At 42.2% G+C, this 15,703-nt stretch overlaps 3 protein-coding genes and 1 long non-coding RNA gene across 4 annotated transcripts in view; 3 read left to right on the top strand and 1 right to left on the bottom strand.

The window, feature by feature from the left end:
* Nucleotides 1-2,523: 2,523 nt before the first annotated feature.
* LOC108243223 (germ cell-specific gene 1-like protein) lies at nt 2,524-8,210 on the top strand. Its single transcript, XM_017428511.3, has 5 exons — nt 2,524-3,233; nt 4,125-4,172; nt 5,287-5,439; nt 6,294-6,405; nt 6,526-8,210. The coding sequence occupies exons 1-5, from the start codon at nt 2,930-2,932 to the stop codon at nt 6,830-6,832; spliced, it is 924 nt and encodes a 307-aa protein (XP_017284000.1). The 5' UTR covers nt 2,524-2,929; the 3' UTR covers nt 6,833-8,210.
* A 7-nt stretch (nt 8,211-8,217) lies between these two features.
* LOC108243222 (protein NATD1-like) lies at nt 8,218-9,600 on the bottom strand. The gene is made up of 3 exons (XM_017428510.3): nt 9,370-9,600; nt 8,662-8,780; nt 8,218-8,594 (listed from the first exon to the last, which is right to left on the bottom strand). The coding sequence occupies exons 1-3, from the start codon at nt 9,518-9,520 to the stop codon at nt 8,478-8,480; spliced, it is 387 nt and encodes a 128-aa protein (XP_017283999.1). The 5' UTR covers nt 9,521-9,600; the 3' UTR covers nt 8,218-8,477.
* Nucleotides 9,601-13,567: 3,967 nt separating this feature from the next.
* The window catches only part of LOC108243187 (prostasin-like), an 8,151-nt gene continuing 6,015 nt past the window's right edge, over nt 13,568-15,703 (top strand). Inside the window, exon 1 of the mRNA XM_017428469.3 lies at nt 13,568-13,707. Within this exon, the coding sequence (XP_017283958.1) occupies nt 13,653-13,707 (55 nt within the window). The 5' untranslated portion in view covers nt 13,568-13,652. The remainder of the gene's footprint in view (nt 13,708-15,703) is intronic.
* The window catches only part of LOC119617525, a 3,983-nt gene continuing 1,993 nt past the window's right edge, over nt 13,714-15,703 (top strand). Inside the window, exon 1 of the long non-coding RNA XR_005233850.1 lies at nt 13,714-15,682. This is a non-coding gene — a long non-coding RNA (uncharacterized LOC119617525). The remainder of the gene's footprint in view (nt 15,683-15,703) is intronic.

Genomic DNA, 15,703 nt, shown 5'->3' with positions numbered 1-15,703 from the left:
GATGGATGGATGGATGGAATGATGAGTGGATGGATGGGTGGGTGGGTGGATGGATGGATGGAATGATGAGTGGATGGATGGGTGGGTGGATGGATGGGTGGATGGAATGATGAGTGGATGGATGGGTGGGTGGGTGGATGGATGGATGGAATGATGGATGGATGGATGTCGTATTACAGTTTGAGTTTTGTTTAATCGCTGCTGACAAATATTTTCTGCCACTTTTTAATGTTTTGGTGTAAAGATGGAAAGCCCCTGAAGCCGGAGAACCTTTAGTTCCTCTGTGTGTTTCATTAATCAGAGTTATATAACATCAGAAAGACGAGAAGAAAAAAGACCAGGATATTAGCCAGCGCTAACAGAGCAGGCCTGACCCGGCGCTCCGGGGGTCGCCCTGCACCCCCGCCTGGCGTCAGGCGCTCGTCCACAACGAGATGAGATTATCTGCGTCTCCTCTGTAATCTGTGCCCAGATTACAAGACCATCTGCTCCAGTGGTACCAAAACCCCAGAGAGTGAAGGTAATTAAAGAAATAAGAAAAGTTGAGATGATGGACTCTACAGTTTATTCATTTCTGGATAAGAACTGGGGGGGGACCATTTATGGTGGAGATGATCTCCACGGCTGAGCCCTGATCTGGTCCAGCTCCACTCTTTCTCCACCTCGACAGGCTCCATCTACGCTCAACGCTTCACACCTCTCCACACTGAAGGTCAAACAGAACCACATCCTCGGCAACAAGCAGAGACGAGACCCTGACCTCCCCGAACCAGAACCCCTCCTCTCCACGACTGCTACTTCAGGTCCTGTCCATGAAGCCCACAAACAGGACCAGAGACCCGGGGCAGTCCTGGAGTCCAACCTGCATCAAGGGGGTCAAACTAAAACCTCATGGTTCTAATTCTTCTGATTTTTTTTTTTTTTTTTTTCCTCATTCAGAGCTTGAAACATTGAGACATTTGTTCAAACATCCCATCTGTCCCTTGTCTCCTCCTGCTGGTAGTATTATATAATATTTAACATACAACGGCTTACAGCCTCATCCTGTGCTTGTATCCTTTATTACATGATTACAGAGATCCGGAATAATCTTTTCCTGTTCAGGTGAACTGCTCATGGTACAACCTGTGCACTTGGACTTTAAACTGAGTCAAAGTGCTATTTTCAATTAATTTATCATGGTGGAGGAGCTGCACTGATCCATCTACAGTCCAACCCTCATCCCTGGTCATGAGGTTTGGATCATGACTGACAGAACCACATCCTGGATCCAAGCAGCTGAAATTAGCTTCTAAGTTTGTCTAAAACCAAAGAATAAATGTTTCAGCTGCGGAAAATCACTAAATGTGGAGAAGACTAAACATTTATGTTTCCTCCAAACACTTCAAGTATTCACTCACCCATCCCAATCAGTGAATTCAGGTGTTCCAGTCTCTTCCACGGCCACAGGTGTATAAAATCCAGCAGCTAGGCATGCAGGCTGATTCTACAACCATTAGTGAAAGAATGGGTCGCTCTCAGGAGCTCAGTGAGTTCCAGCGTGGTGCCGTGACAGGATGCCTCCTGTTCAATTAGTCCATTGATGCTACTAAATGCTCCACCGTCAGCTGTTGGTGGTTTTATAACAAAGTGGAAGTGACAGCATGAAGTGGTCGGCCATGTAAAACCACAGAGTGGCTCAGAGAATGCTGAGGAGCTCGGAGTCAACATCTCCAGACCCCCAGACTCTGTTTCCTTTAGATCAGCTCAGGAACAGAGAGGAGAGAGCTTCATGGTGTGGGTTGCCATGGCAACAGCTGATCCAAGCTTTCCATCACCAAGAGCAAAGAGTCGGAGGCTGTGGAGTAAAGACTGCCGCCACTGGACTGTGGAGCAGTGGAGACGTGTCCTCTGGAGGGACGAGTCTTTGGCTGCTGCCAGGAGGACGGTTCTTGTCTGACTGCATCGAGCCGAGTGTAAAGTTTGGTGGAGGGAGGATCATGGTGTGGGCTTGGTTTTCAGGAGGTCTTCAGCACACCGAGACATTTTGGACAATTTCTTTGTGGGAACAGTTTGGAGGCGGCCCCTTCCTGTCCCAACATGGCTGCACACCAGAGCACAAAGCAAGGTCCATAAAGATGAGGATGAGGAAGAAGCTGACGGGCCTGCACAGAACCCTGACCTCGACCCGACAGAACACCTTCAGGATGAATCAGAGCAGAGACATCAGGGTCTGAAGAATGGTCCAAAACTCCCATAAACTCTCCTGAACCTGTGGGAAACTGTTATAGAAGCAGAGTGGGCCAACAGCAGATTAAACCCTGTGGATTAGGAATGGGATGAACTCAGGTTTATATGAAGGCAGGCGAGTGAATACTTTTGGCGATATAGTGCATCAGCAGGCTGTTAGAAAGAGATTTGCTCCACACACACACACACACACACACACACACACACACACACACACTGAAGCATATTATGGATGGATTTTCATATGAGACTGCGCACATTATGTCACTGCTCAAAGTAAAACAGGCACTTGATCTTCTGCCTCCGGCTGCAGTCAGTTTGCAAACGCTGGATGTCTGTCGGCAGCGAGAGCTTTGTTTGGATTAAATCTCAGCTCAGAAATGCTCAGCACAAACCTGAACCATGATTTATCATTTGTAGTGGATGATAGTGCATGAACAGATTTGTGGAAAGGGAGGAGCGATGAATGGGATGAAGTCAGGAGTGCAGGAGTTCCAAAGACACAAAGGCAGAAATGGATTTCTTTGGTTTCTGTGGAGGTTCAGAGAAGAAAAGCCTTAAAGGAGGGACGCTGTCATCTCTCACCCAAAAGGAGCCCCAAACGCAACAAGATTATGAAGATTTGACACATCTGTGGCTGCATACTGAAAGCCAGGATTAGTCGCCTTTTCGTTCCGTCTCCTCTGGCCCGGCCTCAACCATGGGGCTGGAGCGCCGGCGGAGGGCTTCCCTGGCTCTCACCCTCAGTTTTGTGGCTTTAGCTTTCGCCGTGTCGGCGGTGACCACCAGCTACTGGTGCGAGGGCACCAGGAAGGTGGCCAAACCCTTCTGCACAGGACCGCCCGTGAAGGAGAAGCAGCTGTACTGCATCCGCTTCAACAGCTCCAACCTGAACGACAGCCGGCAGGTGCAGTACATCTTCGAGACCGGGGAGGAGAAGTTCATCATGAGGAAGTTCCACACGGGGATATTTTTCTCCTGCGAGCAGGCCGTCGACATGAACGGTAAGACACGGGTCAGGAAGCAGCAAAATCATCCATTTCCTGTGTTTACACCCAGCTCATAAACACTGAAATCACTGATGATTTTATCAGACTTTAGGTTTTAAATCAAGTGAGATCAAATGCAGGCCTGGTAAGTCTTTAGAACCTTCACATGTTGATAAATTTAAATAAAAATGTTCATACTTACTGCTAATTTTGTAAAGCAAAGAGTGAACTCAAGAGTGGGCAAAGAACAAACAAATACAGGAAAAATTAAAATACATCTGTGCAAAAAAACTAAACAAAACATGAGATTATTTCTGTAAAAACACAACTGCAGGTAGGAACAATAACGTCCTGGAATCCTGGAATCAGAACATGAAGTCAGATTATATTTTCTTCTTTGAATCGTTTTACAGGAACTTATTAGATAATCTGCAGTTTGGCTGCAGCAAAGAAAATATTTCAGGTGTTTATTATCTGAATATATACAAAAAAACAACAACCTTAATGTAATTATGTTTTATTTCCTGTAACCGTTTAACATTCTCCTGACTGTCTGAGGTTAGTTTTTGAGGCTCCTTTTTCTCGTCTTTTCTGTTTTTCTACCTGATTATTTTCTGAATCAAAAACTCAAGGGATGAGCCAAAGTTAGGTCGACACAAAACAGAAACCTTAAAGTTTAAATTGAAGCTTTAATTTAAATTAATCTGTTCCTGTTTCTTTAGTTGAATGGATGAAAAAAATCCCAAAGAGAATCCAGTTTGACAGACAATAAAGACAAAATAAAAGTCTAATTTTATTCTCTTTAAGTGAAACCTGAAATCCAAACATCTGGAGACTGAAGACGGGCTGAAACAGCGGCAGCATGCTGGAACCAAACGTGTTTTTAACTTTTCAAATTTTCCACAGGGTTCGACTGTCGAAGCTTTGCAGAGATCGCACCTGAACATCAGAGAGGTAAGCTCCCGACCCCTGACCTCTGACCCCTGAACCTTTTCCATATTTCGTCTTTATTTATTTCTTCTGCTGGTTTCAGGACACTTTCTTATTCTGCAGACTTTAGCTGTTTTAGCCGTTCATACATCAAAATGTTCAACTGAGTTTCATTTTTTATCATTTTTATATTTTTCAAATTTTTTTTACCTTTTTTATAAACAACATTAAGATTTTTTAAAATCCTATAAAATCTTCTGCTCCATATTTGTTTTGTCTCTTTTTGTCTCCTCAAGCGTCTTTTCGGTCTCTTTGTCTTTTCATCTGTTCATCTTCTTCAAATGTTTAAACTAACTTTAAATGTTCAGCTTTTTATCAAATCAATTTTAATTTTTTTGGCTAATTTCAATAATCTTTCATTTATTTTATGCTAAAACTTCAGCTGTTAAAATTAGTTACCATTTTCTTCCTTTAAGCAGCATTCTGCTACTTTTATCTAGTTTTAAAGCATTAATCAATGAGAATAAAAAGCCTCAGGTGGGACAATCTGTCCACAGGACAAAGATTAGTCCACAAATCTGTCCTTTATGGAAGAGGGGTGAGACGAAAGCCACTGAGGAAGAAAGGCCAGAAGAAGTCCGCTGTAGTGACACAGCAAACTGACACCGCACCCTGAACACACCATCCCTACAGTGAAACACGGAGGTGGCAGCATCGTGGTGTGGGGATGCTGGTCAGGGTTGATGTGAGGATTGATGCAGCTGAACACAGACTGATCCTGGACGAAAACCTGTCAGAGGCTCCAGAAGGACCTGAAACATCCGGTCTGAGCTACAACGGAGTGGGTCAAATCAAAAACCTCAATCTGTCAATCAAATCTGTGCGTGCTCTCCATCCAGTCTGACTGAGCTGAAGCTGGTTTCCAAAGAAAAATAGACAAAATCTTCTAAATTTGACTCACAACCATTTTTCCTTTCAGCTCAGTCATGATCGTGTCGGTCTAAAACCAAATCAGAGTAAAATACTTTGAAGTTTGTGGTGTAACGTGACAGAACAGGAGGGTTGAAGGAGGGACCGTCCGTCCAGCACACGGTAACGTGAGGACTGTGGAAGTGACATTTGTTTGCTGTGTCTCCAGGAGTGCTGTGGCTGTGTGTCGTTGCTGAGACCCTGTACCTCAGTCTGCTTTTCATCGGCGGGGTTCTGATGATTCTGGAGCAGTGTCCCTGCTTCAGCGTCATGAACAAGCTGAAACTCAGTGCCTTCGCCGCCATGTGCACCGCCCTCTCAGGTAACTGCACTTTAACCAATGTTTTTCAACCAAAGTGACCTGAAATAAGGAGCTTAATTAGGACCGTGAAGGGTTCAGGAGCACAGAGGCCGGAAAAGTTGGGGATCAAACCACTGATCTTCTGATTGAAGGATGATCCCTGGAGGAACTGCTCATTTTAAGGGTCGGTCTTTTATCGTACTCCTGCACACGACTGCCCACAGGAGGAGCAATAAATGAGTAAAAGAAGGAGCAGGCCAGGAGGTCACGGAGGCTGAGTGATACGAAGCTGACGGTCCAGCATCAGAGCGGCTAACGGTACCGTTCCCACTCACTGCGGCAGAGGATTTGCTGGTTTGTGGAGTAATCGGATTGGAATCGGGGCAGTGGTTTTGGGCCGTGCCAAGACCTGCCCAGAGGACCTCCCTCCCGGAGCCTGACTCCCATCCCCCCCGTTGTTTTGTGTTAATCCTGAGAAAAAAAACAGCTGTGGAGAGGCTGAGGGATGGCCAGAATCAGCCAGGCTTATTTACCTCACCCTGCTGATGTTTCTGTATCACATATCACAGTTTAATTTACCCCGCTGTCGATTAATCAGTGGTTTGAGTCTTTAAAACAGAGTTAATCCTCGGGTTTGTAATCAGAATATAAACTGTCTGTACATGGAGGGATTTTTTGTTCTTCTTTCCAACAAGTTGATGATTTCGTGCACCAGCGTTGGTGAGACAGATGGTCATGCGTCTCATCTTGTGACAAATAAAAACATTATCACCCGTAGAACTGGGATCTAAAACAATCTGAGTGTCGTTATTTAGAGAATAATTGGGAAGAAATGTACAACCTAAGAGGAGGAACTGCTTCGTTCTGTTTCTCAGGCCTTTGTGGGATGGTGGCCCACATGATGTTCACCACCATATTCCATCTGGCGGTCTCCATGGGACCAGAAGACTGGAGGCCCAAGACCTGGGACTACAGCTGGTCTTATGCGTAAGCACTTGTTTTATTGTTCTGTGAAATATCTGCCAACCATACCAGTTGGGTGAAGTATTTTACCCAAGAGAGACATAAATCTGTGGTCAGCCCTGCCTTTGTCCCTGTTTTTCTCAGCTTAGCTTGGTGCTCTTTCGGCACCTGCATGGGCTCCGCGGTGACGACGCTGAACAGGTACACAAAGACCATCATAGAGTTCAAATACAAGCGGCACAACATTGAGAAGAACCTGATGATCAAGCAGAAAATGATGGAGCTGGGTCTCCCCGAGCAGATGTGGGACGTGTATTTGACAGCTGAGCCAGCTGATGCAGAAATCCCGTCAGAACCGCTGGTGAACGGCCACAAGCCCTCCACGGGAGCGCCGTGCGTGTTCGAGGAAGTGGACGGCGTCCCAGAACAACAAGGGGAGGCCTACTGTTGAAGCAGACTCCTAGATTCAACCAAACCTGGAGAGGGAGGCCAGGACTGAGGGTTTCCTCCTGCACTGATGATCTAACGCGGTTTCATCCATCGTGTTTCAGATGGAGGGCTGCAGAGCTGCAGGATGAACTTTGACCTCTGCAGGATCTGCCTTCTTTTTTAATCCGAGGTGCACCGAAACTGTGACCTCCTGATGAACGCTGGAGCTAAAAGTGATGGACACTACGGGACTCTAGGAAAGGGGGTCCCTCAACAGTTCTGGACCCAAATGAAGTCCAGAAGTCGTTCATTTTAAGAGGTGCAGCTCACGCCTGTCCTGCAGTTTCTCTCTGCCTGAAAAGACAAAATAACGAGTGAAGAAAACTAACATGGTTGTCACTAAAGTAGAACTTAGTTTCCTATGTTCTGGATCTTTGCTAAAGAGAGATTTTCTTTTGTTGGACCTTGCTGGTTTTAATATGAAACCACTGCTCTACGATCACGGATGTGTCGCTTCTGTCAACATTCGTTGTGACTGAAAAGGGACACAAACCAAACTCAGGGTCAAAAATCTGCTTTGTGTCTTCTCTCGTCTTGTTGTGCGATTCGGGGGCCTTTAATAGTTTCTTCAGAGGCCTGTCGTCTCCTGGAGTCTCCCTCAGATTCACGAGGAGGACAAACCGAGCACCAGGTGGGAGCTGAATCATCCCCTCATCGATTTCTGACGGTCCAAATTAAAAATCAGGAGTTATTTCTGGCAGGATAAAACCAACACCTGCTGGAACAAAACTAAATGAAGGCTGTTATTCTGAACACGTGAAAAACTTCAGATGAGCCGAACAAATCCAATTAAAGTTCATGAACAGCAGCTGATCTTTGCTCGTTTGTCCAAGCTTCAGCGTCCTCGCAGACCGTCTCCATCACGCTGAGCTCACGCCAGAGACAATTCTGTTCTTAAAGGGATAGTTTGAATAATTAGCATCTTATTCTTTAAACAATTTGTTTGGAGAAAAAGGGTTTAATTCTGTTCAGACTGATAAAAATATTACTGCCAGAAGTGCTACAGCTAGCTGCTGCTGCTATTTAAATAACCAGAGAACTCCTAGACCTCATGACTGGGATGTTTAAAACATCTAAGTGGGGATTTTTTCATTTTTCTGTTAATTTAATCATTATAATTTATCTTAATTATAATTCTGACAGCACAGATTTGTAGCTTCAACTGATAATAAAAATCTGATTAAACATTTAACTCTTTTACCAGCCTTTACAACTTTTAATTTCATGGGTTTTTTTATTCTTTTAACATTTTAGTAACTGGAATGTTACTCTAATTTTTGTTTCTTTCTGCAATTTGATCAAATATTCCAGGTAAAAAAACTTCATCCTGACAAAACAATTCAACTCTGAGAAGAAATTATGTAGTTTTATTCCAAAAATTAACAAAAATATCAATAAATCAGCCTAAATAATCTTTACAAACATGTTACAATTAAATACAAGAAAGGATATTTTTTCTTAGAGTTGGAAGTGAAATTATTCAGTATTTATAAATGCACTGATTGTTTTATTAACGAGTCATTAAATATCTAATTAAGGGTTTTATTCAGTCCCATTTTGCAGATGAAGAGGTGGTTGGTCTGAGGTAGAGGTCCAGGGACAATTGGTCACATGATGACGAGGTCTTTATACAGCTGCTGCGGCTGTTCTTCAAGGTACTGCTTTATGTACCAACAGGAGACCCGAGCTTTCAGGTTCTCCTCCAACAGGAAGTCCACAGCAGCCTGCAAAAAAAAACACATTTAAGGATTTCACACACCTGACATGCCAGAAGACACCTGAGACTCTTACCTGTGAGAGCAGCGCAGCGATACCTTGACCTCTGAACGTCTCCGGGACAAACGTGGACATCAGGTCCACCTCCTTGTCCCCGGTGAACCTGTACATCAGAACTGCACGTTCACTGGCCCCTGTGGGAAAAAAAGGGCCGAAAGGTTTTACATTAAATCTGAGCTCTGTGGAGGTTTACAGAGATTACCATTAAAACAAACACATATTCTGTACCCTTATCTGCAACAAAATGACTCAGATTGTGCCAACATGAAAACTTTCTGTTTTATAAATATAACCTTTGACACTTCACATAACATATGTATTTAGGTCCAATTTGTCTGCTTATATTTACCAAAAAATAATACAAATGTGTCCTATTTGTTTATAAAATGTAAGCCGAACTGTTCCTGATGATTATAAACTTCCTACAGTTTACATGCCGATCATGTTGTTTATAAACAGCGGCTGAAATTCAAAGGCACCTGAAAAATAACATATTTTTAAATAAAAACTGGCTGCGATGAATTAATTCGAATCAAGTGTTCTTCGGGAACGAAGAAATAGTATATTATATCTCTGACAGAAGTCTCACTTAAGTTAAAGTACAAATATGACAGTTTTCAACGTAAATAAGAAATGGCTTTCAGCAGGCCGCGACTGAGCCCCGAGCTTTCCTGCAGAATCTACACGGGAACCAGAGCATCAAGCCCGGTTAGGCGAGTTTACCTGCGCCGCCCGGAGCGACGATGAAGCGCCGGTTGTGTCTGTCATGTTCAACCGTAAGTTTTCCGCTGCAAGTTGACGATATAAAAACATTCTGACCAAACTTAGCCCGCCGAGTGAATTTTAACAATCCAGAAGCGATTTTTGAGGCCATTTAAGATAAAACAACCTGGACAGAAACACATGCAGGCGAGCTGTAGTCCTGCAGCGCGGCCGCTAGAGGGCGCCAAATTACCAACAAATATTTATAAACTTTGACCTCTGCAGACAAACCCAGCTGGCTTCACTCATTTAATTAACTCATCTCCAACACTATTTGTCCTGTTTTCTCAGGGACTGTTTTTATTGATTTTATTTGTGACCTTTACACTCACTTCAGTGATTTTCTCACTTATCTAGAGATCCTCTGAACATCTTTGGTCCGCATAAAGTCAGACTTTTTATTTGAGTCATATTCTCACTCAGCACACAACATTTTATTTAATGATCTCATGATCATAACCTGGCTCCGTCTCAGATTTTTATGTAATGCGTTGAACCTGAACTGCAGGAATGACTGGATGATGACAAAACAAGCAAATATTGTCTTCAAGTGAAAGTCTTTCATATCCATAATGTATTTGGGCATGTTTCTGACTGAATTTATGTTTTCTATTAGCTGAAAACTTGCTAATTCATTTCCTTTTTCATAAAAATCATAATTACGAGTACACAACATGTGTAATAATAGTTTCAGGGAAGTGCCAAAGGTGCAAAAATAAACTCAGAAAGTCTAGAGAATGACTAATTAAGTCGATTTTAACAGATTAGTTTGAACTTTTGGGAGGAAAATATAAAGAGATGAGGACTGGATTCTGACTTCTGCACAATTCTGTGTACACAGAGATAATATCGGGTCAGGTTTTTCAAGTTATTCATCTCCGCACGTTGTTGCAGCTTTAGATTTAGCAGAAAAAAAAGTCCAGCTCATGATTATTTATATATTTATTCCTATTATATCTGGAGCTCCTGGAGGTACAGGTCAATCATTAAACTAAGAGCTTCAGTGGTTCTTTTATAACAGAAAATAAGCCATGATAAACATGTAAATGTGCAACTTTTATTAGGAGAAGGTTTCCTAGGGTCAAAGTTCGTCATTCGTTATGACTAAGTGAAGTTAAAGTGATTAGAAACCCGTCAGAAACTGATGGGGTGTCGGAGCTGTTAGCTGCTCTCATTATAATTTACGGGAAGGGTGTGTGTCCGTCTCCGAGTGATTTATATTCAAATAAGGCAAAGAGGCAAAGAGTAACGTCGTAAAATGATGGGGCGAGAACAGCGGTTCTGATGGAAACAGTGGCAGGTGTGGCCGTAATGTTCTCTGATGAATCAGAACTCAGACATCAGGACTGCCCAACAAACAAAAACAAATCTGGGTCATGATGATGTCACAGTTATTACCCACTCCAGAAAAACTCTTCGATTTGTTTCCTCATTAACCCGTAGTTTACCTACACTGGCTCAAAGTCGAACCGTTAAAAAGAAATAAATAACACATCTCAAAAGAGCTCAGAATCAGAAACATCTGGAGAAGCATTTATAACTAATTAGGTCAGCAGGTCAGTCAGAGGACTGAGGATAAAAAGAGCATTTAGAGGCTGAATCTGTCAGAAGAAAAGATGGGCAGAGGTTCACCAGGCTGACAGGAAATGTCTAAAAAAGAGTGGGACAATTTCAAAAGAATGTTCCTTAACGGAAAATTGGAAGGACTTTGAATATCCCATCATCTACAGATCATAATATCATACAAAAAAGCTCTAAATCTTTAAGCTCAAAGGCTGAAAGTCAGTACTGGATAACCTGTGACCTCAGAATGGGACAACGTTCCCTCTAAAACCTCCAGCAGCTGCTCTCCTCAGGTCCAGATGTTTACAGACTGAAGAGGAGAGGATTCAACATCTGGAACAACTTTAAAGAGATCAAATCTACAAACCAAAGCATTCTGGTTTTAGTTACATTTTCCAAAACCTTTTTGGAATTGGGGTTGGGCATTAATCTAAAAGTAGGTCATGTTTTGTCTCATCCATGGACGTCTCATTCCTGCTTTTCAGGTTGAAACACATTCCAGAAAATGTGCCACAAGCACATAATCACTGAGTTATTACTCAGGAAATGTACTTTCCTGTTTCATCAGGTTCACCTCGCCTCACACCCAATTTACAAAAGTACAACAAATATATTTGAACAATGCAACTTAATGGGGAATTGTGGCTTTTAGTAGGATTACCTCGAACAGTCGTATAGGAAACAGTATTATTTTTACTGATTGTTCAGAAAGCCAGCGCTGTTTGGAGAATTTACAGAAGAAACATTTACAGTTTAAACGGGTCACAGAAAGTCGGTGTTCACATGCAGGTGATGTTGTTTGTGAGCTCAGAATTTTCTCTCTGTTTTTAAACTTGTCGTATCTTCTACATAAAACACGGTAGATGAGTAACCAGATACAGCTGTGGCTGCCAGATGTTTCCGCCTCTCGCGGTTCAGGGACGTTTTCACACGGCGACCGTTCGCTTGAAGCTTGAATTCTGGTTTGTATTTTTGTGACGTTTGCTGTGCCCCTACCCCTTTCTTCCCAGGAAAGGCGGGTGTCGCCATGGCGACCGGTACTCAACAGATCCAGAGACAGTGGATCTTTTATTAATCAGCAGGTTCCTCGCTCTTTTAAGAATCGCATCTTCAGACTTCCTGTCAACTCGTATCCGGACGGTTTTAGGAGTCCTACAGAAGGGCAAAGGTTTAACTTTGAGTTTTAAGATCGTTTTTAATGACCTGTCGCTTCTTGTTTTAGTGTTTTATCATCTAAACAACCAGCTTGATACTTTTCTAAATGAAGTTATTGGATTGTTTTCATCTCATTGGTTTAAATCTGCAAATTTTTACCTTATATGTCTTCAGAGAGTTGATGACAGAGCAGGTAGAGATTCAAGGAAGTTGAACGCTGGTATGTGAGGGAGCGTATTGTCTTGTGATTATGTCATTAGGGTCGGATGGTGGTTCTTGTCTGACCTGCCCACGTCACGGAGTTTGGAAGCCAAAAGTTTAGTTTGACGCTGAGGAGGACTTTAAAACACGACAAGTTTCTCTAATCATCAGTATGTTCGAACGAGACCTCTAATTATTACTAAAACAGAGAGAAAGCAGCCGTCATCAGACGTTATTCAGCCTCCAGCTGCATGCTTCAGTCTAGTTTTTAGATTCAAGTCATTAGAGCGTAAAGAAGAAACTATGCAGGTCTGAACAGAAAAACAACCTGCTGACAGATTAACAAAAAAGATATAAAACGTTCTAACAAAACAAGAATCCAACACATAAAGGGAAATGAGCCTTTTTAATAGTTTAAATGTTATCTGAAGACGTGGTTTTTGGTTTAAAGTTACAGGAGGAGTTTAATCCGAATGCTGAGCCTCAGTTTCAGGAAGCGTTTTTCGCCGAATTACTTTCAGGTAAAGACTTTTTGTGGCGTCAGTTTCGATCATTATGCTTACAGAGAAGCACGAGGTATCCGTTTGTCTATTTACGTTTCCGTTAATAAAATATCTCATGAGTCAGACTTTAATCACTGGGCGTGCGTCTAGAACCTCGTCCAAACGGCTCGTTGACGTTAGCCAAAACAAAAAGTGGTCATAAATCAGTCAGGTGGTAGTAGCTGAGAGTCGTCCGCTGAATGCTGACCGATAACAGATCTCAGTGGATTTTATTATGTTTTTGTTTTTAAACATGTGAAATATTCCTGAACGTTCAAACGGACCTCAAACAATAAAGACTAAATGGTGGTTTTAGCTCCACTACCTGTTTTCAGATCTGCTGTCTCTTCCTGTTTTCTGCTGATGTGTTTTTGCATTTGCAGACTCGGTTTGGTCTCTTTCGCCTGAGCTGATCTCTCATTTCACTGCGTGTTTTAGAGCCGCAGCAGCACGCCTGAATGCAAATGAGACACCCGGAATCAGCTGTGAAGCTTTTACCTGCTTCACCTCAGCAGAGGAGCCCAAACTGTGACTCAGCTCGAATCCCCCCCTTCGAGTCCAGATCTAAACTTGTTGAACAGCTTAAACCCTCAGGTGTGTGGTAACGTCCCCATATCTACCTGCATGTGTTTGTTTGTGGAGCAGGGTGTGTGTGTGCAGAAGGGCGTGTGTGTGTGTGTGTGTGTGTGCGTGTGTGGAGGTGTTGCTTCAGACAGCAGGTTGGGTTGTTCTGACGGGCAGTAGAAATTGCAGCAGCTGTCAGAAGAAGACTTCAGTCTCACCATGAGGGTCGATCTGTTCACCTGCGGAGTTCTGCTGCTGGCCTTAACGGCTCCAGGTGAGTCTCACACCTCCACCGAGGTTTCTGCCTTTCTTAGAAACAAAGTGTTTATTTTTATTTACTCTGATCCATTTCAAAGACAGCGTGTATCGTTGGAGCTGCTGATTCTGGTTCTTTTGGACCAAGAGGTTCTTTCTGTTCTTTCAGATCATTTGTTTGAGTTTAACTTGTTCTAATTTTAGATTTAGGAGCTCCGTCTGAAACCGTTGGATCAGATTAGAGAACCTGTTCTGATCCGTCAGAGGAACCGCTCCGTTCTCAGTTGGTTCTGACGGGTCACTCAGGACCACCATCCTTTAAAAGGATAGTTCAGCCTTTCTGAAGAGGGTTTTTTTGTGTCAAAGCTAAATAAAAACAAAAAAGTAACATTTTATTCAAACAGAACAAAAGCTGAAATTATCAGAACAGATGTTCTGATAAGAACAGGAGCTAAAACAGTCAGAACATGAGCTAAAACAGTCAGAACATGAGCTAAAATAATCAGAACATGAGCTAAAACGATCAGAAGATGAGCTAAAACAATCAGAAGATGAGCTAAAACAATCAGAACATGAGCTAAAACAATCAGAACATGAGCTAAAATAATCAGAACATGACCTTAAACAGTCAGAACATAAACTGAAAGGAGCAGAATGCGAGCTAAAATTATCAAAATATGAGCTAAAACAAGCAGAGCAACCACTAAAATGATCAAAACACGACCTAAAACCAAAAATATTCAGAAGAGAAAAAAACTTAAACCAGCAAAACAAAAATCTAAAGTTTTAAGAAGAGTAAGAAAACTAAAAGTTAGCGAACAGCTAAAACATGCAGAGGATTTCTTTGTTGTGATTTAAAGATCTTTCTGGTTGTATTTACTCAGATATTGTCTTGTTTTTTATTTTTTTTATTTTTTGTGTTGGAACATTTTTTTTATCATCAACTCAGAAAATTAAAAACGAGTAAAAAATGAACAAAACATAAAATTCAAAGACTAATAAAATCTCTCAGTACATTTAAACCTTTTAGTTCTTTGACAGAAATCTTTACTGCTGAGTTGTTTAAATCTATATTGTGGCAAAATAATTACTAATTAATAAAAATAGACAGGAGATTTTTTTTACTTTGATTTAAATCAAAAGAAAATAAAACTGGAACATTTTTAGTTACAGCTAATCAGACCCATCATGTGTTTGTGACGCGGAGCAGGAAACAGATTCCTTGTTTTTTTTTTTGTTTTAAAGGTTTTTATGATGTTCCAGGACAACACCCTGATCTGCTTTTAGAACAATCCTCAAACAACAAAAGCTGTTATGAATCACAGCAGCGGAAACTGACGTTTTCTCAGAAAAAGCAGAAACATTTGAATGGTTCTGAAAACCGGTGCAGCTGGTTTAACTCGGCGCTCCAAAACTCCTGCAGGATGATAATGAGTTTCACCCAGAGCTGCTAAAGGTACGGGTCAGGGCCCTTTAAAGGGTCACAGGATGAATCTCAGCGGTCTAAATTAAATTTTAATTTAATTCAACAGAATTCGAATCAGTCTGGTTATAATCTGATTTAATACAGTTTAATTTGATTCATTCTTCTAGGTTGGGATTAAAGCTTTGTCTTGTAAAAAAAAAGGACGGCCTGGATCTTAATAAACATTAGTTATAATTTAATTCAACTCAGTCTAAATCAGTTTAATTACACAGCTCCGAGTCACAACAGGTCGCCTCAGGTCTCTGGACGAAAACCTTCACAAACATTAAAAAAACACCAGTCAGTAAAAGTTGAATCTCAGGCTCCCATCCTGAGCAGCTCTGAGGCGAAAGTGAGAAGGAAAAACTCAGCAGAACCAGAACCAGAACCAGAACCAGGCTCAGGACGAGCGGCCTCAATCGGCTGGGGTTTGAGAGGACAGGAAAGAGACACAGAATGACTGCTTCAGGTGTAGTTCCTATGGTCCAGGTGTAGTTCCTATGGTCCAGGTGTAGTTCCTATGGTTCAGGTGTAGTTCCTATGGTCCAGG

This window comes from Kryptolebias marmoratus, linkage group LG12 (assembly GCF_001649575.2).
Source record: "Kryptolebias marmoratus isolate JLee-2015 linkage group LG12, ASM164957v2, whole genome shotgun sequence".
Lineage (NCBI taxonomy): Eukaryota > Metazoa > Chordata > Actinopteri > Cyprinodontiformes > Rivulidae > Kryptolebias > Kryptolebias marmoratus.
Note: the sequence above shows the minus strand (reverse complement) of the source record. Positions and strands in the feature narration are given on the sequence as shown.

Excerpts from the sequence above, each read along its gene's own strand:
- LOC108243223 (XM_017428511.3), top strand. The coding sequence starts at position 2,930 with ATGGGGCTGGAGCGCCGGCGGAGGGCTTCCCTGGCTCTCACCCTCAGT. Across the intron at positions 5,440-6,293 it reads CATGTGCACCGCCCTCTCAG|GCCTTTGTGGGATGGTGGCC; the intron begins GTAACTGCACTT and ends TCTGTTTCTCAG. Across the intron at positions 6,406-6,525 it reads GACTACAGCTGGTCTTATGC|CTTAGCTTGGTGCTCTTTCG; the intron begins GTAAGCACTTGT and ends TGTTTTTCTCAG.
- LOC108243222 (XM_017428510.3), bottom strand. The coding sequence starts at position 9,520 with ATGGCCTCAAAAATCGCTTCTGGATTGTTAAAATTCACTCGGCGGGCT. Across the intron at positions 8,781-9,369 it reads CGTCGCTCCGGGCGGCGCAG|GGGCCAGTGAACGTGCAGTT; the intron begins GTAAACTCGCCT and ends TTTTTCCCACAG. Across the intron at positions 8,595-8,661 it reads TCGCTGCGCTGCTCTCACAG|GCTGCTGTGGACTTCCTGTT; the intron begins GTAAGAGTCTCA and ends TTTTTTTTGCAG.